At 48.4% G+C, this 27,591-nt stretch overlaps 3 protein-coding genes across 4 annotated transcripts; all 3 read right to left on the reverse strand.

Moving 5' to 3' along the window:
• Window positions 1-983: 983 nt before the first annotated feature.
• On the reverse strand, window positions 984-7,333 carry FANCG (FA complementation group G). The gene is made up of 14 exons (XM_047065884.1): window positions 6,313-7,333; window positions 6,017-6,107; window positions 5,496-5,627; window positions 5,061-5,263; window positions 4,468-4,603; window positions 4,174-4,304; window positions 3,929-4,075; window positions 3,653-3,804; window positions 3,200-3,266; window positions 2,649-2,938; window positions 2,451-2,497; window positions 2,102-2,257; window positions 1,524-1,647; window positions 984-1,370 (listed from the first exon to the last, which is right to left on the reverse strand). The coding sequence occupies exons 1-14, from the start codon at window positions 6,511-6,513 to the stop codon at window positions 1,262-1,264; spliced, it is 1,986 nt and encodes a 661-aa protein (XP_046921840.1). The 5' UTR covers window positions 6,514-7,333; the 3' UTR covers window positions 984-1,261.
• Window positions 7,334-12,703: 5,370 nt separating this feature from the next.
• On the reverse strand, window positions 12,704-20,220 carry PIGO (phosphatidylinositol glycan anchor biosynthesis class O). Of its 2 annotated transcripts, XM_047065898.1 has the most exons (10): window positions 18,923-20,220; window positions 18,153-18,296; window positions 17,843-17,966; window positions 17,364-17,523; window positions 16,978-17,157; window positions 15,189-16,716; window positions 14,359-14,565; window positions 13,927-14,141; window positions 13,243-13,313; window positions 12,704-13,091 (listed from the first exon to the last, which is right to left on the reverse strand). In XM_047065898.1, the coding sequence occupies exons 1-10, from the start codon at window positions 19,731-19,733 to the stop codon at window positions 12,962-12,964; spliced, it is 3,570 nt and encodes a 1,189-aa protein (XP_046921854.1). In that variant the 5' UTR covers window positions 19,734-20,220; the 3' UTR covers window positions 12,704-12,961. The 2 variants fall into 2 exon arrangements, with proteins under 2 accessions (XP_046921854.1, XP_046921865.1); XM_047065909.1 differs by lacking the exons at window positions 12,704-13,091; window positions 13,243-13,313; window positions 13,927-14,141 and having other exon boundaries at window positions 14,481-14,565; window positions 15,118-16,716.
• A 3,785-nt stretch (window positions 20,221-24,005) lies between these two features.
• STOML2 (stomatin like 2) lies at window positions 24,006-27,296 on the reverse strand. The gene is made up of 10 exons (XM_047098685.1): window positions 27,176-27,296; window positions 26,798-26,935; window positions 26,245-26,344; window positions 26,048-26,106; window positions 25,855-25,956; window positions 25,570-25,704; window positions 25,272-25,416; window positions 25,074-25,153; window positions 24,708-24,836; window positions 24,006-24,286 (listed from the first exon to the last, which is right to left on the reverse strand). Exons 1-10 carry the CDS (start codon window positions 27,218-27,220, stop codon window positions 24,149-24,151), a joined length of 1,071 nt encoding a protein of 356 aa, XP_046954641.1. The 5' UTR covers window positions 27,221-27,296; the 3' UTR covers window positions 24,006-24,148.
• Between the last annotated feature and the right edge of the window lie 295 nt (window positions 27,297-27,591).

Genomic DNA, 27,591 nt, shown 5'->3' on the forward strand with positions numbered 1-27,591 from the left:
ACTCTCCTACTTGGCTCCAGTTCATTGGCTCCTGATTTTATCCTGCTGAAGAACCTGGCACAATGGATTGAACCCTTGCATTAGTCTAGTCCTGTTGCAGTGATAATCTACACAGGAAGAAGAATCCCATCTTCTTCCTAAATCTAAGGATCCACCCTAACCCCCCGCCTTACTCCTTCAAAATGCTGGTTCCAGCCACCCCTACTCTGAACCGTCTGAATAGCACCTCAGCTCTTAATCCACTCCACTGTATTGTCTTGACACCCTCTGGTAACCCTAGTCCTATAGGCTTTACAGTTCCTCAACCGCAGAACACACAGTAGATTCAATAGAACCCAAAGCAGCAAGAAAATTGCATTTTGAGACTTGAAGTTCTTGGGTTCCAAATGCAGGCTAGACCTGACTAAATTCGATAAGCAGCTTTGGGGAAAAAAGGAGGGGTGTGTGCACCTGGCTGGATCAATTGGTAGAACACGGGACTCTTGATCTCCAAGTGGTGAGTTTGAGCCCCACTTTGGGTGTGGAGCCTACTTTAAAAAAATAATAAAATAATCAGCTTTGGTAGCATGATGATTTAATTAATCCTCCACCCCATAGCCACACAGACATGGTTGACTTAGTCAAATCCCAAATTTCTAGAATTTGGGATTGGAGTGAGGAGTCACTCAGACTCAGAGGTATGCTTGTCCCTCCCCTCTAAGACTCAAATACCTGCCCTTGTCCCGAGAGGCCTACCCAGACCACCTTCCAGACCCAGCTCCACTCATTCTGTCACCTTGCACAGATCCTGGGCTTTGGGACTCTGTGGCTTTTAGGCAACAGAAAGAACCAAAGCCACTGCAAGGATTCCTGTAGCGCTTTCTTCCACCAAGAACTCAACCTCATAAGGTAGACGATGTTGGGAGAGGGTATCTTAGACAACCAGCACTCAATTGAATCAGATAGCTCTGAGCCTTCCCACTCAAGTAGATGTAGCAGGCAAACAAGAGACAAATATGAGATTTTACTCAACACAAGAAAAGGAGAAACAGGAAAAAAGGCATCATAAGCAAAGTCATTGCCTTTTTGGTGGCAAGGAGGGTTTCTTCTGGAACCAGAATGGCAGTAACTAGGCCAAATTTGGCGAGACTACTACCAACCTCTTCAGTGCCAGATTTATATAGGAATGATTAGTTTCACCCATATTCCCCAAAATTGGTAAAGCAGAAAGCCCTCCCCATGGAGAAATGGGCCGCAGTTCAGGCTTTTAAAAACATGGCAGCTACAGGTCACAAGGTTCCAGCAGAGATGTCTGAAACTCCTCAAGAAGGGTTTCACGGTCAGGGGAACGAATCCAACTCAAATAGGTTTCTAGGTACAGGGGGAGAGACCTGGAGAGCAAAAAGAGTGATGTCTAAGGGTAAAGGATAGGCAGAAAATTGGACAGCCATTCCCTCCCTTTCATTGACCACCACCCTCCATAGACTCAAGTACTCCAGAATGCCAAATGCCCTTGGCCCCAAGTCCACAGGCCTCAGCCTCACCATGCAGCATTCTCCTGTGGCAACTTAGCTTGGGCCTCCAGGCTCCACCAGAGAGCAATGGCCTCATCCCTCCGATCCATCCTCCTCAGAGTCTGAAGCAGGTGAAAGGAAGCATCTCGATTACCTACAGCCCCACCCCAGAGTAGGGAGTCTTAGAATTTGACACAGCCTTAAGCATCATTTTATAAAAGAAGAAACTGAAGTCTAGAGCAAGAAAGTATCTTGTCTACATTCACACATGGAACCAAGAGTAGTTCATTCCCAACCATTCCTATCCCTGGGTACAGCTGCCCAGGACAAAGGGCTCAGCTGACCCTGCTTCCCCCTAACATACGCCCAGCACGGTTCTGGTCTTTGTGTCTGAGAACACTGGGAAGACTGAGAAACTCCTGAGAGGCCTCCATATACACTTGCATGTGTTCTCAAACCTGGTATATCCCTAGGTATATACAGTACAACCTCATTCATCCCCTTCTATCTGGGAACATCACTCTTCCACTAATCCCGAAGTACCTCCCCCATGGGCCTCTCTGTCCTTGTGCATCTGGGCATAACTGATGTCATGCAAATATACATACCTGGGCACATCTGCACACTGAGGAGGAAGTCCTGTAGGGCTTTAGTATCTTGGTCACTGGCCACCCATTGCAGTCCACGACTAATCAGGGCGGCTACCCGAAGCTGTTGCAGTGCCACATCTGACATACACCCCTGCTCACAGCTGGAAGCAGGACCTGGGGACCATCCCCAAAGTCAAAAGAGTGTCCCTGCTACACAGTCACCAAAACCCCAAGTACTCCTCTTTCTCTTCTTGTATCTGCAGTTCCTTTCTTTTAAGCCTCATAGTAGGCTAGGACGCATGGAGAGGCAACACATTCACCACCCCCACTTCCAAGAGGGAAAAGGAAAACCGAGAGTCTAGATCACCTTGTTCTTTGTCCTTAGGTGTGGCTTGGAAGAGCAGCTCAAGGCACCTGAAGTGGGACAAAGAACAGGGATGAAGAGGAGTCGACCTCAATAACTCTGGGATGAGTAGGTAAGTATGGAGCTTACCAACTCAGGTCCCAATCAGCAAATTATCCCTCCACACTTCCCCTAGGATCCTGGTTGGCTTCCTGGGCTCACCGGCTAAATTCACTAATTGCTTCTTTTTGGGCCCCCAGCTGCACCCAGGCTCGACCCTGAAGCAGGTAGGTGGCAGAGACCCAGGATAGACAGTGTGGTGATTCCTTGGTTCCTTTTCTGGCATCTTCCCACAGCTGGGGCATCTTGGGAAGCAGAGACGACATGCGGCTGAGCAGCTCCTCACATACGGTCAAGGCATCCTGTGCTCGGCCTGCCTGGATCAGTGCTGCTGCTGCCTCCAAGAACACCTCAGGCATGCAGGGCCCTGGACGGGATGGGGGTGGGGAGAACTGGGGTGGAAGGAGGATGCAGTGTCTTGAAGAGACATTGGCCACCATCCCCAACCTCTTCACCAGGCTCTGGTACCACATGGAGACCACCCATTGCTTGCTACCCTGGACCACTTATTCTAAGAACCTTCCTAGTTTGGCCTTGCAGCTTGGACAGACAGAACAGCAGAAGAAAAAAGAGAAAACAGTAGTCCTGCTCTACTCCAAAGTTAGACTCCAACCCTCCCACCCTATTGTAGAGAACCTTGAAGACATACCCACCTTTGGCTCAGAGTCATCCAGCAACAGAGCCAGCAGGTCCAAGTAATGCTCTGCAGCGTCCTCTGCCCTAAGAAGTCATAGCCCATGAACTTCATATTAGGCCATTAGCAGGGCCCTCCAAAGGCTCATAGCTAACAAAGGGATGCTCAAGGGCCCTGGGGAGTAGGAAAAGTGGGGTCTTGGAACTCCAATCCTAGCTCACTATGGATCTACCCTCCTTACAGAATGGATCTGGGAGGAGATTTCAGAGTTTTCAAGATATAGGAGTTAGTGTCTGGGTGAAGAGTCCTAAGTTCAGGTCCATCAGCAAGGCAGGAGACTGAAGAGTGGGAACCTATGTCCTACCACTGACTTGTCCATACTGTCCATATGAAAGAACAGAAGCAGAGTCACATCCCAGGGAAGGTATCAGAAATGGGAAGAACTCAGATGATCAAGGCAGTGGAACCTCACCTTCCTATCTGTAGGCATCGGCTTGCTAGCAGGTACTTGGCCTGGCTCTGTGTGCCACAGTGAAGGGGTGAGGCTGGGTTAGGTTGGGGAAGTAGTAACTCTACTTCAATAAGAAGCTGGGGGGCTTCAGGACTGTGAGTGACACTCAAGGCCTAAAAGGAACACAAAGAAAAAGTATATCTATAATCTTTGGGAGCCATATTTCCTTCTATTTACAACTTGATTATTCTCCCTAATACAAGCACCTCAGCCATCCCCATATCTTCAGTTCCTTACGTCAACCAACAGCTCCAGACTCTCCAGCTCTGCTGCTGTGTTCCCCAGTTGCTGATATAGCCTGGAAGCCTCCAGAAGCGGAGGACCCCAGGGTGATCCCCCTTTCAGGGCTGCAACCAAGTACAGCAGAGCTCTTTGTGGATTGCCCTAGAGGGGTGAGAGAACACAAGCCTTAGCTACCTCACAAAGCAGAAAGCTATTCATAACACCCATGGTTTCCCAACCCACCCTAAGACTGTCTGTACCATTTTACGAAGACAGGTCCCCAGGACTGTGTACACCTGGACCAACACAGGCCGTGGACACAGACCTGAGGCTGCTTCTTGCAGGCTGCTCAATGCCTTGGGCAGGCTTCCTGTGATCAATTCCTGGAGGCCTGAGGGCAATCAGGGTGTAAACTTAAAGAAGCCTACAGGGCAAGGGGCATGACAGGGAACAAGAGCACAGAGCTAAATGGGACATGACAAGGAAGGTATGAGCCAAAGGACTCCTCAAGACAGGGAGTGGGGAGGAAGGGATGAGTCAGATTGCTAGCTGACCTTGGCGATAGGCAGAAGCTGTAAGAAGGACATCCCTTAAGCCCCGGGCATCCTGCAAGGTCAATGGAGCATCTGACTCCTCAGCTGGGGGGCTCCAAGTTTTCAGAAGGTGCAGCAGATCCTCAGAGGCCTCACTCTGAGGAAAGGAGGATGATCAGAAGCTCCAAGCCTATAACCACCTCTTCTCCTATCTCAGTCTATCCTGGCTGGACCTTGAAATCAAGGGTCCTCCTGATTCCTATTCCCTCAACTCTAAGAGAGAGACAGCAAGGATAAAGGGAGGAAGAAAAACTTGGGGCACAGATGATCTGGTCTAGTGCACCTTCTCATTCAGTATAAGCCCATGAGGACACTTCAGCAAGATCATAAAAGCCCTAACCCTATCCAAGATCATTAAGCTATTTTAAAAACCACTCAAGAGAATCCCCCCAATGAGAGACCAAGCAAAACAAGGTCACCAAGAGTCCCGGAGAGAACCCAGGTCTTCTGACCACCAACCCAGCAGAACTTCCCAGCACAAAATGATGCTACTGCAGCTGAGAGGGGTGAAAGAAGGGAAGAGGCCCTTAGATACAGGTTACTTCTCACATTACCTGGTTACCATTCAAGGTCTGCAGCAGCAAGTTCAGGTCCCCAAGACAGTCAGTACTTAGCCACAGGGCAGCCTGCAGGCCAGCCAGGTGGTGAAGGGCAGGGAGTAGCTCCAGCAGAACAGAGGAATAATGGAGAACAGAGTCCCACAGCCCCCTGAGCCCACATTCCAGTCTGGGCCCAAGCTGCTCCTGGGTCTCCAGCACTGTAGAAGATACACACATACAGCTGAGGTTGGGACTTCATCTCTGGTTTCCTTTTTCTGCAGGAGCCCAAAGGTCACAAAGGTGCTCCTGGGCTAAGGAGCACCTGGTGGATAAGAAAAGGGCATCTCTCTCCCTGGCGGTAACAGATTTTATTGCTCCTCTCATCCCCTTTGCAAGGACTTAAACCCAAACAGGCTGGCAGGGATATGGAAAGCAATCTCTAGCCCTCACCTCTCTCCAGGCTCTGTTGGATATCCTGTGCTTGGTCTTCAGTGAAACCCTGGGCCAGGCTTGCCTTCATGGTAATGAAATTGCAGGTAACAGTCAATTCCAAGGGGAGAACAGGAACAGCTGCAGGGAGACCTGAAGCAAACACATGCTGATCTCACTGACTACTTTCCCAGGAAAGATTTCCCAGATAAGATCCAAACCCAAAGATCACATCACCCCAACCAAAATGGCCTCAATAAAGAATCACCCTTTGTACAGAGTTTGGAAAGGGCAGAAAGTTCTTCAGATTGGACCATCCTGGAGACCATTTCTTCAAATGCTGGGGAGTGAGGGGAAGTGAGGGAGGGGGCATGGCAGGGCTCAGAGATTCACCTGTACCAAAGAGAATTCCATTTCAGTCTTGTCTGTGCCTTAAACAGGATTCCCTACCCCCTGAGTAATTTTCTCAATCCCAGAAATGCAGAACTGGTCTCTGGCTGTGGAGAAGGATAACTGACCGTCCTGAGGAGGATCCTGCTTACCCTGCAGGCTATGCAGGAGTCCCCTGAATCCTTCCAGCACATCTTGGGCCAGCTGCTGTCCTCTCAGAAACTGACGCGAGTCCTGAGCCACCTACGAAATGTGGAATGGGGTATCACTGAGGATCAATCCTTATTTCTCCCGTTGCAACAATGGCAAAGGATGTCTTTCTCCAGTCATTTCTGGCTCCTGGGGGAAGGTCAAACTCAATACCTCCCGTCAGCTGGGGTAAATCCACGGGAAACCCTCCTTCTGATAATTTGGGGCTGCAAAGCAAGGGTCCCAGCAACCACGTTACCTTGGCCTGTCGAACTAGCTGGTCATTCTTTTCCCTCCACTGGTCTAGGCAGCTGGCGTGTAGTCCTGAGGAGCCCAGAGGGGTCTGGTGCGACAAGGTTGCAGAGGCTGGGCCCAGACCCCTGGAGGGTGCTGCTGAAAGGTAAGCCCGGCCTCGCCGAGGTCCCCACCCGAGCGGGGAAGGGTCCGTGCGCTTCTGCATCCCCCCGTGACTCCCTTGCTCCCCTTAGGGCCCCAGGAGGGGCGGCTCACCCCCTACGCGAAAAATGGAAACGGAAAAACTCTCTCCCGGACGCTGTGCCGGCTCCCACCCCCGCCTCTTCCACCTTGTCTCTGGTTGGCCAGGCCGTCAAAATCTCGGCTGCGGTTGGTCGTCTTCAAGGGTTAGTCCCCGCGGGAAACTCGAAGAAGAAACGAGTCAGGGCCCAAACCAAGAGGGAGGCTAAGGCGGGTCAGAGGATGGGAGTGTGTCTGAGTGGAGAGGTAGTATTTCTTAAGGTTCAGCTTGCTAGTCTCTCAGGAAGGCCAAAACCCTGAGAAATCGATCTCGGTACCAAAACCCGTGGCTCAGCCTTTCCCTCGCAGCCAAACTCCTAGGTCGGTCTGGCTTGGCGCCGCCCCGCACAAGGGAGGCCCGAGCAGTGCATGCTGGGAAGCGTAGTACGGCCGAAAGCAGCCACAAAAATCCCAGCCATGGCGCAAAGTTATTTCCAAAAGCAACTGAAAGGAGACCAAGGCTTTTGGTCAACAACCCTTCCTTTCTTTGCTCACCACAGAGCACTAACAACGCTACCACATTCTGCTCAACCTCGTGCAGTCTGACTGCTGGCCATGGAAGCTCTAGGCTTGAGCAGGACACACTGCTCAAAGGTACCTCTGAATCTTTCAACAAATGGACCCAGGAGACTTGGATATCCATATATAAAAACAAAACTGTGACCCTTACCAGAGATAAAATCAACTCAATATGGATAAGTTGAACTTTATTAACATTAAAAACTCTGAGGGCAAAACAAAAACAAACAGCTCTGGGGCGCCTGGGTGTCTCAGTGGTTAAACATCAGACCCTTAGTTTCAGCTCAGGTCATGATCTCAGGTTGGTGAAGTGGAGCCCTGGGTAGGGCTCTGAGCTACTGGTGCAGAGCCTGCTTTGGATTCCCTCTCTCTCTGCCCCTCCCAGCCCACGCACCTCTTTCTCAAAAGAAATAAACTTAAAAACAAAAACAAAACTTGTGCTACAAAAAGGCACAATCGAGAAAATTCAAAGAAAAATCATAAAGTGGAGAAATTATTTGCAGAGCATACACGTAACAGATCTCTATCCACAATACATAACTCTCAAAGCTCAAAAATAAAAATAATTTAAACCATTTTAAGACAGAAAAATATGAATAGACATTTTACAAAAAAAAATACATGAATAGCTAAGCAGCACGTAAAAAGATGATCAACATCATTAGCTATCAAGGAAATGCAAATTAAAATCCTGAGACACCATTATACACGTACACTCATAGTTACAATAATAAAACACAGGGGCACTCAGGTCATGATCTCACGGTTCGTGGGTTCGAGTCCTGCATCTGGCTCTGTGCTGACAGCTCAGAGCCTGGAGCTGGCTTCGGATTCTGTGTGTCTCTCTCTGCCCTTCTCCTGCTCACACTCTATCTCTCTCAAAAATAAAATAAACTATTACCAAAAAAAAAAACAAAACAAAACAAAAAAACAAAAACAGAGAATACCAAAAGTGCCTGGCTGGCAGAGTCAGTACAGCATGCAACTCTTGATCTCAAGGTCTTAGTTCCAGCCCCACATTGGGTGTGGAACCTACTTAAAAAACAAAACAAAACAAAACAAAACACCACCACCAAAACAAAACAAAACAGATAATACCAAATGTTGGTGAGGATGTGGAGAAACTAAAACCTTCATACTTAGTGGGAATATAAAACATTATAGATACCTTAGAAAACAGTTTGGCAATTTCTAAAAAAGTAAATCATACAGCAATTCCACTCCAACGAATCCTCTCAAGAAAGAAAAATAAGGGCTCCTGGCTGGCTCAGTCAGTTAAGCATCTGACTTTGGCTCAGGTCATGATCTCACTGTTTGTGAGTTCGAGTCCTGCATCTGGTAAGCTTGAGCCCCACTTCGGGTTAGCCCAATTTCTTTCTCTCTCTCTCTCTCCCTCTCTCCCTCCCTCCCTCCCTCCCTCCCTTCCTCCCTCTCTCTCTCTCTCTCTCTCTCTCTCTCTCTGCCCCTTGCTCACTTGCGCCCTCTATCTCTCAAAAAAACAACAACAACAACTTATGTCTACACCAAGACTGGTATGCAAATACTCAAAGCAGCTACAAAAATATTCATAATAGCTAAATAAAACTAAAAACAATCCAGGGGCGCCTGGGTGGCGCAGTCGGTTAAGCGTCCGACTTCAGCCAGGTCACGATCTCGCGGTCCGGGAGTTCGAGCCCCGCGTCGGGCTCTGGGCTGATGGCTCGGAGCCTGGAGCCTGTTTCCGATTCTGTGTCTCCCTCTCTCTCTGCCCCTCTCCCGTTCATGCTCTGTCTCTCTCTGTCCCAAAAATAAATAAATGTTGAAACAAAACAAAACAAAAAGCAATCCAAATGTCCATTGGCTGATCATAGCCATACAATGGAATATGACTCAGCAATAAAAAGGGGCAAAAACTGATACATGCATCAACATGGATGAACCTCAAAAATATTCTAAGTCAAAGAAACCAGACCAAAAGACCACATATTTGATGATTCCATTTGTATGAAATGTCCATAAAAGGCAAATTTAGAAAAACTGAAACATATCAGTGGCCTAGGGTGAATTTGGGAATTCATTGTAAACAAAGTATAGGGACTTTGTGAGAGTGATAAAAATTTCTATAACTGAATCGTGGCACTAGATAAGATTTTCTACATTTGAAGCCAAAAAGCACAAGCAACAAAAGAAAAATAGGATGAATTGGGACTTCATCGAAACTTAAAAAGTTTGTGCCTCAAAGAACGCTATCAAGAAAATGAAATGCCTGGGGTGGCTGCCTCACTTGGTAGAGCATATAACTCTTGATCTCAGGGTCATGAGTTCAAGCCCCACCTTGGGTGTGGTGCCTGCTTTAAAAAAAAAAAAAAAAAGACCTGGGGCGCCTGGGTGGCTCAGTCGGTTGGGTGGCCGACTTCGGCTCAGGTGATGATCTCGCGGTCCGTGAGTTCGAGCCCCGCGTCGGGCTCTGTGCTGATAGCTCAGAGCCTGGAGCCTGTTTCAGATTCTGTGTCTCCCTCTCGCTGACCCTCCCCTGTTCATGCTCTGTCTCTCTCTGTCTCAAAAATAAATAAAACGTTAAAAAAATTAAAAAAAAAAAAAAGAATCCACAGAAGGATAAATATTTGCAGATCATATATCTTACAAGGGATTTCTATCTAGAATATATAAACAACGTTATAACTCAAAAGTAAAAATAAGACCCAATTAATAAACAGAGAAAGGTCCTGAATGGACAGTTCTCCAATAAGCATAAGAAAAATGCTCGGGGCGCCTGGGTGGCGCAGTCGGTTAAGCGTCCGACTTCAGCCAGGTCACGATCTCGCGGTCCGTGGGTTCGAGCCCCGCGTCAGGCTCTGGGCTGGAGCCTGTTTCCGATTCTGTGTCTCCCTCTCTCTCTGCCCCTCTCCCGTTCGTGCTCTGTCTCTCTCTGTCCCAAAAATAAATAAACGTTGAAAAAAAAATTAAAAAAAAAATGCTCAATATCACTAGTGATCAAGGACATGCAAACCAAAAACACAATTTTTCCGTTTCACACCTGATAGGATGGTTAAATAAAAAATAGTTAATAGTAAGTAAAGGCATGAATGTGAAGAAATTGATACCCTCATACACACTAGTAATGGGAATATTAAATGGTGCAGTGGCCTTGGAAAACAAACTGGCAGTTCTTCAAAACGTTAAACACGGATTTACAATAGGACCTAGCAATTCCACAATATACCACTAGGTATAAGTGAAAAAGAAATGAAAACATATGTCCAAACAAAACTTGTATATGGATGGTCATAGCAGCATTATTCATAATAACCAAAAGGTGCAAAGAACCCAAATGTCCATCAATGGATGAATGAATAAACAAAATTGATATATCCATACAATGGAACATTATTTGGCCGTAAGAAAGAAATGAAATACTCATATGTACTGCGACGTGGATGAACCTTGAAAACATTAGACTGAGTAAAAGCCAGAAAAGGCCACATATTATAACATTCCATTTATATGAAATGTCCAAAATAGGCGAATATAGTCAGAAGGCAGATTAGTGGTTGCCTCAGGTTAGGGATGGATGTAGGGAGGTTTGGAGGGTAATAGGAAAGAGTATGGAGTTTCTTTTTGGGGTGATGAAAACATTCTAAAATTAACTATGATGATGGTTGCAGAATTCTGTGAATATACAATTATGGAATTGTGCACTATTTTTTTTTTTTTTTTTTGAGAGAGAGAGAGAGGGTGCGTGGTGGAAAGGCAGAGGGAGAGAGAGAGAGAGAATGAATCTTAGGCAAACTCCATGCCCGGCGCTGAGCCCAACACTGGGCTCGATCTCACAACTGTGAGATCATGACCTGAGCCGAAATTGAGTCAGATGCTTAACTGACCGAGCCATCCAGGCACCCAAAATTGTGCACTTTAAATGGCTGGATTTTATGGTAAATTGTACCTCAATAAAGCTCTCTAAAACAAAACAAAACAAAACAAAACAAAACAAAACAAAACAAAACAAAACAAAAAAGTTGGGCACCTGGGTGTTTCAGTTAGTTGAGCATCCAACTCTCAATTTTGGCTCAGGTCATGATCCCAGGGTGATGGGATAGAGCCCTGCAAAGAGCTCAGAGCTGAACATGGATCCTGCTTAATATTCTCTCTCCCTCTCCCTCTGCCCCTCCCCAGTTCACACACACTCTCTCTCAGAACAAAACAAAACAAAACAACACAACAAACAATAAGTTAGTGTGTAATGGGGTCTTTGATGTCAAGTAAGAAGCAGAAATGAGATTTTTTTTTTTTTTTGAGAGAGAGAGAGAGAGAGCACAAGCAGGGGAGAAGGGCAGAGGGGGAAGAGAATATTAAGCAGGGGTGCTCATGGGGCTCAATACCACAACCCTGGGATCATGACCTGAGCAGAAATCAAGAGTCAGATGCTCAACTAAGCCACTCAGGTGCCCCAAGAATTTTTAACAGATCTTTCTCTAAAAGGATCTTGTAGTTAGATCAGAAGAGGAAATAGCCAATGGTACTAAGAACAGATTTTCCTTAGGCTCCAGGGAAGGAGGCTCTCTGCAAAAAAGGAACGGGATTGGGGGGAACCTAAGACAAGATGAGGGACTAGGCTCTGAAATCCTTCCCAAGGGTGCTAGGGATGGGAAAGGGTCTTTTCTTCTCACAGAGGCATTGTCTGCTTATTAAATGATGCTTGGGAATAGTGTCCCCCAGATTAAGGAAAGGGAAGGGATCTTTTTCTAATTCATCTTACAGTTTTAGCTGGGGCCTAACTTCTCTTATATTATTAAATCTATTCCTGCCAGGGTTACCAATGTCCTATCCTCTAACTGCCTGAAACAGTATGAACTTATCTTTGTTTGATCTCTGTAGCATTAGAGACTATTAGCCACAATAACTCTAACTCTTCCTTTAGCTGCCACAGTGGTGAATGCCTTTACTTCACCATCACTTGTCCTGGGCATTATCAAACATCAAATCCCAGTCCTGACCCTTCTCCTCAGGGTCTTCCCCTCCCCCTCCTTTGATGGACATTTCCATGAGAATTTGCCACCAGTACTTCAATCTTACATAGTAGTGAGGTGGATGAAGAACATAAGAGATGCATTAAATTTATATAGTTTTGGCTCCAAGTCAGGAATAATCAATGGGACAAGATGGAATGCTATGTAAGATGGGCAATTAGGTCTGATAAATGGCAGCAAAGGTTGGAAAACTAGGGTGGCCTCCTGGCCTCCACAGAAGCAAAGGGCAAAGGGTGTTCTAGCGCGAAAGAACACAACAGAGGAGGGAATGCAACACTGTTTGGGGCTTTAGACAGTGGGTTTGTGTACTCCATGTTGCCTGTGCTTGTCTTTTCAGCCATCTCTGCTATTAGCAGAAGAATTTAATAAAACATGTTACATGGAAAAAAAAAAGCCGGTGGGATAACAGGAGTGATTTGGGAAGAAGTAGAAGTGAATTCAGATAACTCCAACCACTTCCCAAAAGTTTTCAGGTGTAGCCAGGTCTGCACAAGATGGCTGATGCCATCTGTGCCTCATAGGAGGGGAGAGTGACCCTCTTCCTAGTCCCTGTAGGACAGTGGGGATTCCCCCACCTCTCAGACACACATATTTACATTATTATTTTATTCTACTTTGGAGACCACCCTCCAGTCCCTTAGATGCATTCAAAGCAGCAGTTAGGGACCATGCCCCACTATGATTTTGAATTATAAAATAACGAAGTCCCAGATGTCAGTAGCTCCTGGCTGCATGGTGGTAAGAAGTGTGGCTAAGCCTCTCTTGCAGATGATCCAGCACCTGTATAGGCCAGGCGAGATTGTTCTTCAGCTCTCCCTGTGGCCACAAAGCCAGCACTTGCAGCCTAGGCTACCTCTGTTGGGCCAGAACTAGCTGCCTGAACCAGGAGCTCACAGCACCATCCACTCGCATCACCAAAGCTATGCCCAGGAAAAGTCCCACGCTGCTCACAATGAAGCCCACAGCCTCAAAAATGAACCTGCAAAGAAATGTGGAGAATTCTCAGGGGACACTGAAAGTAGATCTGGAGGCCTTTTCCCTGATGAGACAAAACCTGCCGCCCTGATGTTCATTCTTTCATCCAAGCTTACCCACCCCAATGCCAATACTTCTCAAGCAAATCCACTCACTTGGGAGCAAACACTTTCCAGACCATGAGATGCCTGCGGAGGATGGAGGCTGCCAAGGCACAGGCCAGAATCTAAGAAAGGATACGAAAGGTCAAGTTATTTGAGAAGGGGAGAAGAAGCAGGTCAAAGGGAGAAGTGCTATAGGCCCCTGTGAAGAATGGGAGGAGTAGGAAACTAGTGCATGTCAGTGAAAAAAAAAACCCTAGATGAGGAGTTGGGAGACCTAATTCTTTTCCTGGCCTCACCATGACTCACTGTGTGACCTTGAGCAAGCACTATCCATCTGTGCTTATACTCAGGCTCTGCCTTCCAGGGTGGAGGAAAATGTCAGAGTCACACCTTCTGCCTCTGAAGGGAAAGAAGATCCATGACCATAGCCTGAGAAAGAATCCTGGCCATCACCTCAGTTTTTCCAGTCTGTCCACTAATGGAGGAATCCCCAAATGAAACCAGCAGGGTCCAGATCTAGCTTGTAGAGAGGAAACAATCCATGACTAGGATTAAGGAGACTCAGGTCTAAGTCTCAATATAACCACTTGAGGCCACTGGCCTTGGGCAACCATTTTTCTTAACTGTACTTCAGTCAAGGCTGTCTCCTAGGGTTTTGGTAAAGTATGAAAAAAAGAATGTGATGTACACACATGAGAAAAGGTCACTAACCCTGTGATCTCTCCCTGTACCTACCTGAATACCAAGGACAAAGAGGTACTTGAGGCCCAGCTGCAGCAGTGCTGCATTGAAGTGATGAGGCGCATCCCGGAGCCGCATCTCCATCAGTGGCTCCTCCTCCTCCTCAGGCCTGACTCTGGATTCAGCTTCACTCCCTAGGGGCTGCCACCTCTTCCGAGGTCCTTGACTCTCACATAGGAAGGGCCAGAGCAGAAGCAATGGGCAACCTACTGCCTCAGAGGAAGGCAGGACTAGAATCAATGGAGGACCCAGGGACCAGGCCACCCTGGCCCCCAACCACCCTAGTTGACTGAGGCTCCAATTACCATTGGCCAAGGGGTGCCAAAGATCCAACAAAATCACATCTCCCCACTCAAATCCAGGACTTTCTTTTCTTTCCACAAATTCAGAGTAAACAAGGGAAGCAAGAGAGGAATGAGGAGTTACCTGCAAAGAGGAGATGGGAGGCAAAGGTGTTGGCTCCCACCAGCAGAGCAGGCAGCCAGGTGGAGGAACCATGACCCTCTGGGAATCCCACGAAGGCTGCATGCCAATGAATGGCTGGAAAGACAGGCTGGTGGCCCGTGGAGTAGAATGTCTGTGTGGCCATGAGGGCCCAGGCAGAAACTGCCTGCCATGGCACAGTAAAAGGACCTAGGGGAAGAGATATACCTTTTCACAGTCACATCCCATTCTCTAATCCATAGCCTACTGCCTCATGATCATATACTCCTACTACTTCAGTGCTATACACACACACACACACACACACACACACACACACACACACACACTTTCACATGCCAATCATCCAACCTCTTTACATTCAACACTCTGTTATTCTAATTCCCTCTGTGGCACTAAGTCCCCGTTACTCTAAAATCTGAACATCTCAACTATGATCTGTCTCTCTCTCTCTCATATATGCACAGCTCACTGTTGACATCACATGCTCATAATTCACCACTCCCATCACTGGAAAATCAGGAAATGCACTCATGAAGGTGCAGCATTTCAATAAGAAATGAGTCTTGGAAAAAAAAAAAAAAAAAGAAATGAGTCTTGGAGTACTCCTGTCTCTCTCCTCCATGAACCTTGCTGGCCTTGAGAGCCAGTGGGAGGGATCAATTAGCTTGGCTACAGCAGATAACAGGACATCTGGAGAACCCTCCCAACCGTGTGAAGAATCTGAGGAGCAACACCTCCCTGAAAACAAGAGGGGCCGAAGTCACATCACTACTGTCCTTGGATGAACCAGGGCTGAGAAATGTATTTACCAGGGGTGGTGATGGATATCCCAGCAGCAAGCAGATGCAGGAGAAGGAAGCTCTGCAGAAACAGAAGCAGGAACACAAGGCTAATGCGTTCTGCATGCAAAAGCAGAAGTGGGAAGGCCAAAAGGGTGAGAGCTGTGACCACAGCAGCTGAGTAGACACTCCCCAACTGATAAGCTGCCACAGTCAAGGGGCCCTGGGATTTGCTCCTCTCTAGACGGCCCCGGAACTCCTCCTGCATATGTCGGTAGATTTGAGGAACCACATAATCCAGGTCAGCGCGAGAAGTTGGGGGGCCTGAGAAGGGAGTGAGGACAGTCCTGGTCCTTGGAGCACCTGTTGTAGCCTTCACTAGCACTGTCACAGGCCTCCAGAGCAGCAGCATGAGCCCTGAAGCGGCCAATCCTGCCACAGCCCTGGGCAGCACAACTGATGCTCCAGCAACCAGGGCCCGGAGACGTGGGGGTGCTTCATCTGCTCCTGATGCCAATGCCCAGTAAGCGGCAGTGCCTAGTACCATTAAGGGCAGCCCCCAGCGCACAAAGAGCACAGAGGGCTCAGGGCTCTTGAGATTACTATAGCGGCGAAGCCACAGGCGCACAGCAACTAACAGGGCTACCAAAGCCCCCACACAAGCTCCATACCACAAATTCTTGGCTCGACCACCCACCATGGATGCCAAGGGACTCAGCCAGGGAGAGGAATGGCAAGCAGGTGTCTCTTCAGGGCACCGATGAAAAAGTCCAGCTAGCCTTATACATAAAAGCAACCCAACTCCAAGTCCCAGGGCATGTGTGCCATTGTGCCGTGGCGGGCCTGTTGAGGCCGAAAGGCAAAAGCGGGGTATTGTGAGAAGCTTAGGTGGCAGCAGCTTGCCCTCCCAGTGAAGTTGGGCAACCAGGAGCAAGATGAATGAGCCCAAAAGGAAGGGGGTGGCCCTGGCCTCAGCTACAACAAAACTGTCAGAGAAGAAAGCAGCAAAACGAATGAGCAGGAATAACAGAACAGGCCCAGGGATGGGCAGTAGGGCTGCTGGGGGCCTCTTGGACCCCCAGCCAGCCCACGCTTTCCACAAAAAAGGCAGGAGTGAGCCCACTGCAGCCATGGCCCCTAGGACCACTGGATCCGGCTTCAGTCCGGTAGCTGTCAGGAGTCCAGCACACACTATGGCACCAGCCAGACCATAGGCCATGGGTGTTAGGAGGAGGGGGCAGAAGTAGAAGCCTGGGGATGTTACCCACTGGGATACCAGCAAGCAAAGAAAACAGGCAGCAGCCATGAGAGCAGCACCCCCTGCCATGCGAACCAAAGAGAAACGAGCCCAAGACTCAATGCACATGGCCCGAACTCCCCGCAGGAACTGCTGCAGCTCAGTAATCACAGTCTGTAGTGCTGCCTCAGCCCCCTGGGGGCTTTGCAGAAGCCGCTGGTAGTCAGCAGAGGCCTTGGAGAAGAGGTTCTGCAGTCGATGAAGCTCCTTAATTTGAAGGTCCTGAGCAGCAGCTGAGTAGGTGTGAAGAAATCGGGATACCTGGCAAAAATGGTCAGAGGCCAAGGGAACACATCAAAGACATAAACCGGGACAGAGGCAAGGGTTAGTGTTATCAAAGCAGGTATCTGGAAAACAGGGACCCAAACTCTGTCCAAGACAGGGGGGAAGTGAGGGATAATGGAAGGAGGACATGGCTATGGACAGTGGGATTAAAAATGAACAAAGGACAATGAAGTGATCATTATGCTTCTCCCATGCCCACCCTAGCTCTATCACCTGGAAACCCAACCCATCACCTACCTGCTGGGCATTGAGATGAAGAGCTGAGGCTTGGGCCAGAGCAGAGGAGTGAGGCTGGGGGTCTTCAACCACTGAGAACAGCTCAACCATTACCTCCCCGATGTTCCCAAATGGAATGGGCAGGCCCAGCAGCAGGGCCAGTGTAGGTACAAGGTTGATTTGAGGAACTATCTCTGGCTCCTAAAGGAAAAGGAGAGGGGCCAATGGGTTCACCACAAAGCTGAGATCGGGATTTGGAATGGAAGACAGGGACCTAGGTAGGAAATGAATGGGGAATGCCCAGGGTAAAGAATTTGGGGATCTAAAGTGGAGGGATCCACAAGAATGCTGTGATCTTGATGAGGTTGAATACCAGGAGACCCGACAAAGCACATCCCAGACCTCACCTGTGGTAGGGCACTGGGAAAGAGGGCTGTGGGACTGTACAGAAAAAGTGCAGCTGAGATCTCCAGCTCACTATCCCCTCCGTGGTCCCCAGTCATGGTCATTCCATGGTCCCCAATTACCACCAGCAGTGTGTCATTCTCCAGACGCTCCACAAGTCCCCTGAAGGCCAAGAAATATGTCAGGGGGTAGGAATGGATGAAGATTTTCCTTGGAGACCCATTTACCCCCAGCCATAACTTCGAACAGGAGGGCTTAGACATTTGGCAAAGAGATACCTCTTCATTCACAACCCTACTGCCCAAAGCCACATGCTGAGTCACTCAAGATGAATGAGGCTCCTAGCTTCAAAAGAAAGGCCTAGAAAAGACAGAATTCAGCAAGGAAAGAGGCTCCAAGATAAAGACTTTTTCTCTTGGGCCAATATATCCTGAGATTCTCAGACACAAACCCACTCCCCCAGCCAATAACCCACACTCACTGGATCACCTGGTCCATTTGGCTAAGTTTCTTGGCCATTTCAGGGTGGTGAGGGCCATGCTTGTGGCCACAGTGATCCACACCCAGGAAGTGAGCAATCAGCATATCCCATTCACTACTGTCCACTGTGAAAGGAAAAACACTGAGCACAGGGGACTAAGGCCACTCCTCAACCCCAGCCAGCTTTTGACAATCTATCAAGGGACGTAAGCCCAGGCCACTGCACCCATGGGAGGGTCAGAATTTGTGACCTGAAGCAACCCTCCCCAGCTCCTAATCTTAGTCAGACCTGCCTCTGGCCCAATGCTCACTGGTTGGGTAGAGGTGTTCCAGGATGCCATTGTCCACTGTGTGCAGGTCTCTCACATTGAAAGATGGGAAGAAGAAAGCTTGAGAGAAAACTCCAGGAAAAAGATCTTTCCAGGTATCATCTCCCATGAAGACCACACGCCTTCCTGCAGGGACATGAGAGTGGGTCACAGCCTGAGCAAGAGTCAAGGCAGGGGTAAAAAGAAGAAGGGGACCTTTAAAGACTCGTCAGAAATCTCAACCATGCACTCGAAGGGACAGCAATTTCATCCAACAACTCTTTATCTTTCAAGGCCTAAGATTTTCTGCCAAGAAGCTTTCCCTGTTAACCATACTTTCCCCAATAACAAGACTTTTCACTTCTTGTTTCTACAAAAGGCTCTGCTAATTCCCAATTCTTGGCTATCTTTGCTGATCTGTCTTTCCTGGGTATATGTTACATTTTCCAAGTCAGTGAGTGGACAGGGCATGGACTGACTCTCTGCTTTCTCACTTGTGAGAATAACCAGATTCACATCTTCTCCTCATCTCTCCACTGCCCCTTACTGAGAGCTCCCCCTAAATAAAAGCAACATTCCATGCAGACTAGAAACTCCAGAAGGACAAAGCCCAGACCCTACTTGCTGCATGCAGGGCTCTGGTCTCTTTCTCTTCCCCTGTCCTCCCACAGCATAGTCTAGCAAGCAGCTGGACACCCAAAGTTCTGGCTCTCTGACTTCTAAAGACGAAATCTGCTAAGGTACTCTTGGACTCCAAAGAGGCCCAAACTAACCTGCACTGGCAAGCTGCTTAATGAGATTGTCTTCCACTATGGCATAGCTGGCAAAGTTACTGCCAGCATCAATAAAGGTAGGCAGTGAGCCAGTGGTGAGGGCCTTGAGGCGCTGCATGGTGGTGGTGGGGGGATCAGCCTTAGACTGGTAGAGCCTGGCATGGTGGGGCTGAATCTCCAGGATCCTCTGCAAATAGTCCAGTTTACCCAGGAAGGGCAGAGAGACAGGAGGTTCCCCAGGCCCATGTGAGCGCTGGGGCTGGGCAAAGTCAAATCGCAGAGCATCTATTAGCACCAACACAACCCGAGAGAATCGAGAAGCCATCCAGCAGGCCCCGGGTTTCCCTTGGCTCCCCCATGGCAGGGACCCAGGGCCTGGGGGCTCTTGGCAGCTGCTATGGTTGGTGAGCTCCAAACGGGTGAGCAGGAAACCACTGGTGAAGAGGGCAATGCCAGCATAGAAGAGGAAGCCGACCCAGGCCAGGAAGAGCAGCACTGAGATCTTCTGCATCCTGCTGGTAGCGGGCAGGGAGTTCATCACTGTGGGGTAAAGAACCAATGGATTTTCTGGTCCCTCAATACAAAGCCAAGCTAGAATCACTTCCTCTTGGAAGCCTTCCAGAAGATAAACAGCCCCATAGCCAACCCAATGCAATGTTCCTCTCCACCAGTTACACCGGTGTTTCTGAAGGTGAGGTCCGCAGATTATGGGCATCAACCTGGAGCAGCCGTTTAAAATGCTGATTTCCAGGCCCCACCCCAGATCTACTGAATCGGGATCTTTCGGGGTGGAGCATAGGGATTTGCACATGTACTCCAGGAGATTCTAATGATGAAAAGCACAGTCCACGAGGGAAACTTATTTCAAGTGGTACACCGCTCTCTGACAGCTCATTTCTCCGCCTCTCTCCTTGCCAATCTCAACACCCCTGGGGTGCCCAGGGCTCGCAGCGCAAGGGAACCTGGGCCGGAATGACGGCGCCGCCTGGTGGAGACCAAGAGGACCAAGGGGAGGAGTCACGCTCCGCTTCTGGAAGGCCAGGATCGCCAGGAGACCAACCAGAGTCACGACCTACCCCGCGCAGCAAAGCAGAGTCGCGGGGTCTACGGCCGGTGGGCCTCGCCGGGACCCACACGTCCGGACAGCTCTGCCTCCTCTGGTGGCTACCTGGCCATCTCCTGGGCACCCTGGCTCCGGTACTTAGCCGGCTGCGAGCTGCGGGGGGTAGTTTGATTCGGGAAAAGGGATTGAGGAGTAGAGAGTAGGTTCTCGGAGACCCTGGCTCACCTTGAAAGGCGCCCGGAAGCGCAGAGGCAACGCCTGCGCACTGGTGGTACCATAGACAGACGCGGGCCGACAGAGTGGCCCACAGGGGCCCCATCGCCATCTGCTGGCGCCTCCAAGGAGGTTCCTCAAGGAGCGCAGGTCTGTAGTTCAGGGGAATTAGGGGCAAGGAACAAAGCTACAACTCAGTGAACCACTGGTCATTCTTGGTTAAGGTTAAGAGCTGGCCTTTTGGAATCAAATTTAGCTTGAATCCTAGCTCTGCCACTCACTGGCATTATTAGGCATTACCTCATCTGTAAAATAGGGATAAATAATATTTATTTTCTACTTGCTTAGCTGACACCAACTGATAGGTTTTATTATTCCTCCTCTTCATGTCTTTCACTGGACCTTCCAACTCAATAATTCAAAAGATAATCCAATTTAAAAATGAGCAAAGGTAGGGGCATCTGGCTGGCTCAGTTGGCAGAACATGAAACTCTTCATCTTGGGGTCATGAGTTCAAGCCCCACGTTGGGCATAGAGACTACTTTAAAAAAAATAAAAAATAAGGGGTGCCTGGGTGGCTCAGTCAGTTGAGCATCTGACTCTTGGTTTTGGCTGGAGTCCTGGTCTACTGGTTCATGGGATCTAGTCCTGCATTGGGCTCTGTGCTGGCAGCACAGAGCCTGCTTGGGATTCTCTCTCTGCCCCTCCCCTATTCTCTCCCCCCCCCCCCACAAATAAATGAATAAACATTTTAAAAAGTAAAGTAAATAAGTAAATAAAAATAAAATTTTAAAATGGGAAAAGGATAGGGGTGCCTGGGTGGCTCAGTTGGTTAAGTGTCCAACTCTTGATCTCAGCTTAGTTCTCAATCTCAGGGTTCTGAGTTCAAACTCTGTGTTGGGCTCCACATGTATCCTACTTAAAAAAAATGGGCAAAGGATCTGAATAGACATTTCCCCAAAGAAAATACACAATGACCACTTAGCACAGAAAAAGATGCCCAACATCACTAGCCATCAGGGAAATACTAGAGATACGACTTCAAACCCCACTAGGATGGCTATAATAGAAAAGACAAATAACAAGAATTGGGTGTGGAGAAATTTGAACACTGCCCTTGGGATTGTAAAATGGTGCTTTGGAAAACAGTGTGGCAATTCTTCAAAAGGTTAAAACATAGAGTTACCATATGCCCCAGCAATTCCACTTGTAGATGTATACCAAAGAGAAATGAAACACATGTGTTCACACAAAAACTTGCATATGACAGCTCATAGCGACAAAACAACCCAAATGGCCTTCACTGATGAAAAGATAAACAAAATATGGTATATGTGCACAATTGAATATTGTTCAGCCATAAAAAGGAATGAAGTACTGCTACATGCTATTACCTGGATGAACCTTAAAAATATTATGTTGAGTGAAAGAAGACAATCACAAAATAGCATTTTATATTACTCCATTTACATGAATATGTAAAGCTAAAGGGACAGGAAGTTCGTGGGTTCCTAGGGCTAGGGAGGAGAGAGGAATGACTGCTAATGGGTATAGGGTTTTGGTGGTCGGAAAGAAATGGAGGAGACATGATGAAAATGTTCTAAAATTGTGATGGTTGCACAACTCTAAATATACTACAAATGATTGAATTTACACTTTAAATGGGTTAATTGTAGTGTATGTGAATTACATCTCAGTAGATGTACTACTGTAAACAAAACAAAAACCCTCTGCACTGGTTTCACATTTCATAGTAAAGCCCAAGTTCTTGTAGTAGTCCTACATAGCGGCAGTAGAAGTCTATACACCAGCTCCCTCTCTGATGCATCATGCTGCCACCTCTTTGCTTCCTTAACTCTGTTCCATCCATTGTACCTCCTTTGCTCTTCCAGTTATAAGGCAGGCAAGCTCTGCCTCAAAGCCACTACATTTAGGATCTCCAGTCAGCTCTATTCCCAGGTGGCCAAACGGGCCTTCCCCTCCCCTCCATATCTAAGCTCAAATATAACATCCAGAGGCTTCCTGGAACCCTCTAATGTTACAGATTACAGCCACTTCACCAAATTCCTCACATTCCTTCCTTTCTTTAATTTCTTTCATAGCACAACTCACCAGCATGTGAAATACTAAACATCTTATTAATGGTTTGTCTCTTCCAAATAGGACTTAAACTCATTGAGGGGCACCTGGCTGGCTCAGTCGGTACAGCATGTGATTCTTGATCTCACAATTGCAAGTTCAAGCCCCATGTTAGGTGTAGAAATTACTTAAAAATAAAATCTTTAAAAATAAATTTTAAAATCTTAAAGGAAAAAATTTAAGCTCATTGAGAACAGGGAATTGTTTCTCATTACTATATCCTTAGTGCCTGGCATGTATTTGAGGTTCAACAGTCATCAAATGATACACAAATTCTAATTCAGACATATGTTGAAAAATGTCATCGCTCCACCTCCATCCCAATGGCTCCTTACTTCAGTTCAGGCCTCATCACCCTCCAGGATTGAGGCTGCCTTCTTACTGTCCTTCAGCCTCTCACCTCTCCTTCAAATACCCTGTCCACATTGCAACAGGACAGCTTTATCTAAAACACTAATATGACTACCTAAATCTTCCTAAGTCTTCATGGGAGGGCAGAAAAAACCCTTCATGGACCCCTCCCTATCCTAAAGCTAAAGTCCAAACTCTTCAGTACTCTATCTCCCTATGACTGGCTCTTGCCATACAGTCACACCCCTAACATCCCACCCACCCTTCAGTCTCAGCAAACATCTCTGAATGTTCCAACTTCTCTGGAACCATGAGCCTTTGCAGATTCTAGTACCAAACCCTAGCCTGGTAAACGTGTTAATTTTTCTAGCCTGAGCTCAGTGGCAGGGTTGGCAACCTTGCTGCCCACAAGCTGGCATGCTCCTCCCTGCAGGATCCCTCAACCAGAATTTTCTTCCATCTTAGCACTCAGCACTTTGTATCTCTGTGTCTTCCCTGCCAACCTGATATTCTGTGAAAGCAGGAACCACTAGGTCTAAACTGCTTGTCTAGCACTGAGCTTGACACATGGTAGACATCATGTTTTTGAATGAATGAGTGTTCACAGTCCCTGAGAAACCTTTAAACACTGAGCAGTACTATCCGCCAGAATAGCTTTCTTTCCCATAAAAAATCCCCCCAGGGGTGCCCGACTGGGTCAGTCGGTAAAGCAGGCTACTTTTGATCTTGCGGTTCTGAGTTCAAGTCCCACATTAGGTGTAGAGCTTACTTTAAAAAAAAAAAAAAATCCCCACAGGGGCACCCAGGTGGCTCAGTCGGTTAAGAGTCTGACTTCAGCTCAGGTCATAATCTCATGGTTCATGAGTTCGAGCCCCATGTCAGGCTCTATGCTGACAGCTAAGAGCCTGGAACCTGCTTCGGATTCTGTGTCTCCGTCTCTCTCTGCCTCTCCTCCGCTCACACTTGGTGTGTATTTCTCTCAAAAATAAATAAAACATTTAATAATAATAATAATAATAATAATAATAAATTTAAATAAATAAATAAATAATCCCCACAAATACCCGCTCAAATTTATATCCCCATAGTTAGCAAGAAGGGGGACTACACTCCCTGATAGTTCAATAGACACATGGCTTAATCCTCCACCCTATCCCAAAGCTTCTCCTGAAGACAGAAAGGATGACTTACATAAAGTTTACTCTTAGTCATGGAGGAATCAGCTCCCCAGACCTGAGAGAACTGGAGGATGGAAGTGGACATCCAAGGAAAACACTGGTGACTTTCCCAACTTCATTCCCCAATCAAAGAGGACAGTTTCTGGTTTGCCAGTGGCAAGTTTATTACATGATTAAAGTTCAAATAAAAAAATAATAACAAAATCTTGGCAGGGAAGCTAGAGCCAGAGTATGGGAATGCTGTTTCCCTGTCCCCAGCCTCCCTGGCCAAGCCCAGCTCCATTAACTCAGCTTGACTCGATCAAATTCCTCATCAAGACTTGCATCTGTGCCCTGGACATCTCTGCTGCTCCCACTGGAGACTGAATCCTGGGCCCCGGGCACTGGGGCTTTGGTGAGGGCCCCATACACACCCATGGCCTAAAAAAAGGGACAGAGAGAGCCATGAGGACACATGGCAAAAGGCATAGCCCAACCCACCAATAGCTAAAAAGAAAGTGAGGCTGGGGCTAATAAACTTATTTTTCCTTTCTATCTCTCTTGCAAGACTCAAGCTGTAGAGTCGATTCTAGGAATCGTAAAAACTATCAGAGCAGGGTTACCCTCAGAATATTGGTACAGATATATCTGCCCCCAAAAAAAGATGTCTCAAGAGCTCCCCTATCTCCAGGGGTGAGGGAGGTGTCTCATTCTTAGAAACTTATTCTCTACAGAGACTAACAGAAGGTCTAGGGCTCAGGCTACTCTGAAGGCCTCTATGGTGTCTAAGTTGTGATGGTGGTGACAGGGGTCTCAGTTTCTGGCATTGGTGTCCTGTGCTAGGTCCTCAGGGTTCTCTAACCTGAGCCACCATACTGGTGACATCGCCAGGGTTGGACGGCAGCAGGATAGTGTTGGAGTCCTTGGCCAGTTTGGAGAACGCACTGACATACTGCTCAGCCACAGTCAGTGAGGCTGCTGCATCTCCATTCTGTGGCCACAGAAAAAATCAAAGATCACAGTCTTGGAGAAGGAGATGGGTGGGTAGGTGGAGGGGAGGGGAGTAAAGAGTAGTCAGGTTCCTGGAAAGAGAATCAGATCACAATACAAGAGATCATGTAATCTGGCTCAGCGGAACCCACAAAGGCAGGAACTTCTCCCAAGAGTAGATGAGAAAACCTCTTCCAGTGTCAATTCTTGTCTCCCACCCCACCCAGGGGCCTCTCACATGTTGTGTCAGAGCTGCAGCCAGGATCCGAATAGCTTCAGCCTTAGCCTTGGCCTTGGCCAGAACTGCACTGGCCTCTCCTGGAAGAAAAGAGATGGAGCTTTACTCATGAAGTCAGGGTACCTCAAAGCTCCTATCCCAGTACCAACCCTCAAAAACCCAAGCCCTCTCCTCCCTCAGCCTCTACCCTCTGCAGACCTGCTGCCTGATTTATTTGTTCAGCCTTTTCTGCCTCGGAGGCCAGGATCTGTGCCTGCTTCTTCCCCTCTGCCACGTTGATGGCTGACTCTCGGGTCCCCTCAGACTCTAGAACTGTGGCCCGTTTCCGCCTCTCTGCCTCCACCTAGAAACCCCCAATGACCCCCATCAACAAAAACCCAGAGTAAATTCTTACACAGACCTGCAATTGTACCCATCATGACAGGGAAGGGAGTCCAAGTCCCCATGAGACTGGAGCATCCTGAAGTCCTCTTCCCCGCCCCTCCCTGGCCCCCACCTGCATCTGCATGGACTCTTTCACCCGGGGTGGCACGTGGATATCCTTGATCTCATAACGGAGGCAGCGAATGCCCCAGCAATCAGCAGCCTGATTGATGGCATCCACAATGCTAGCATTCAGGGACTCCCGCTCCTGGAGAAAGAGAGGTATAAATTCCATGGCTTCAACACACTCATCAGGGATCTAAGCTGAGAAGTGCCACTGACTGATCTTGACTCCCACAAAGGACTGAGAGTGTGAGGGAAGCATCTTCAAACAGTAACTCTGGCTCAGACCCCTTACCCGGAAGACTTTGTCCAGAGACAGTTTGCCAAGCTCTGATCTCATGGTCGTCTGAGCTAGTTGTGTGACAGCATACTCAGGGTCCTCCACACCATAGCTTGCCTGAAAAGGGCATGGAAAGTGTAAGAAGCTCGAATGCAGGATTTTAGCGGGAAAAGCAACTTAGGAGCTGAATAAACCAAGGAGAAGATACCTTGTATGGGTCCATGATACGTAGATAAAGGACTCCGTCGATTTGCAGAGTTACATTGTCTATAGGTACAGGAGCAGGAGAGAAAAGGAGGAAAATCAGGCCTCCAATTTCCGATCAGCTCTTTCTCATGAGCTCTGCATCTCCTGCAACTACATCCTAACGGTCTCAGGGCACCCGTGTCACCCTGCACCCCTCACCGAGAGTCACAGCCGACTGCTCAGGCACGTTGATGACAATTTCCTTGAGACTCTGCACGTATCGGATCCGGTCTAACACAGGGATGAGGATGTTCAAGCCCTGGGAAGAGGAGTCATGGGTCCTCAGAAGGATGGGGGTTGTAGGGTTGAGATCCAAGCTAGGCCTGGAGTGGGTATGGAATGAACATATGGAACATTCCAAGTAAAGCAGAAAGCTGGGCGTGTCAATGGTAGGGAAGTCCAAAAAGATGGGAATACAAGGCGGGACATCTGAACAAAGGGGACAGTCAAGAGAATGGGAGCCAGCAGAGTAGCAGACAACAGGAGCTGAGGGGGTTGATAGGGGAGATACCCAAGAATGGGGCTTGTGTAATGCTAGAGCAACACCCAAAGGTGGTAACATGGGTTCAGCAGCCTGGGCCCTGCCAGGTCTGGCCAGGGGAGCTGAAAGCCAAAAGTGGGCGCAGGCTCCAATGAGATCCCACCCCATCCGCCCATATGGTGAGGGAATTCGGCATCAGGGTGGCCCTGAGTGGGCAGAAGAGGTTCTCACAGGCTCCAGGATCCGGTGGAATCGGCCCATTCGCTCTACCACCCAGGCCTCTTGCTGCGGCACAAACAGTACCACGGTGTTTCGGGGCAATCCAGAGGAGGCGCGACGCGGAGCACGGCCAGAAGCCTGCACGGAGCCCTATCGAGAAGACGAGGATTAGCAGAGACCCCAGCCGGCGGGCCACATCGCCCTTCTCGGCGCCTGTCCAGAGAGCATCTCCTTAAACCGCGACCCTAAAGGGTCCTCGGAGAGGAACTCACGTGGGTACTGTGACCTCTGACCCTAGTTCTCTCCCCAAACTTAGAATCCTGCTCCTTCCCAGGTAAGGATCCAGGTGATCTCTGGCAGGACCCTTGGAGAAGGTTCCCTCGCACTCACCCTCAGCAAAAGGGCCCCAGTGCCCCGCGCAGCGCGCGCCAGCATTTCCCACGACCACAGGACCTCCGGAACCAACGAGACGGTGAGCAGAGAGGTCACTCTAGAAAACCGGACCTGAGCCTTTCCTCCCGTATTTCCACTCCCCCAGACGTACTTCCGGCCGTCTCCGTTCTCCCGCCCCCCCACCCCAACTTCAGCCAATCAGCTTTACTTGAACAGAAGCGTGTATCAAGTTGTTCCCCGGGATTTGTAGACCAGCTAGAGAAGGCACAAGGCTGAAACTTGTTCTGGTTCTCTTTGATCAAGCTCAAGATCCCGGACATGGTGACCATGGAGTCTATTTTCCGCGTGCAAGTGTCCCAGAAACACCTCCCACCGAGTTCCTTACCTCCACCCGAGACTCAGTTTACCCTTCT

This window comes from Lynx rufus, unplaced genomic scaffold (genome assembly GCF_022079265.1).
Source record: "Lynx rufus isolate CCGP_SWC_20201006 ecotype Redwood Valley unplaced genomic scaffold, mLynRuf1.p SCAF_10, whole genome shotgun sequence".
Taxonomy (NCBI): Eukaryota; Metazoa; Chordata; class Mammalia; order Carnivora; family Felidae; genus Lynx; species Lynx rufus.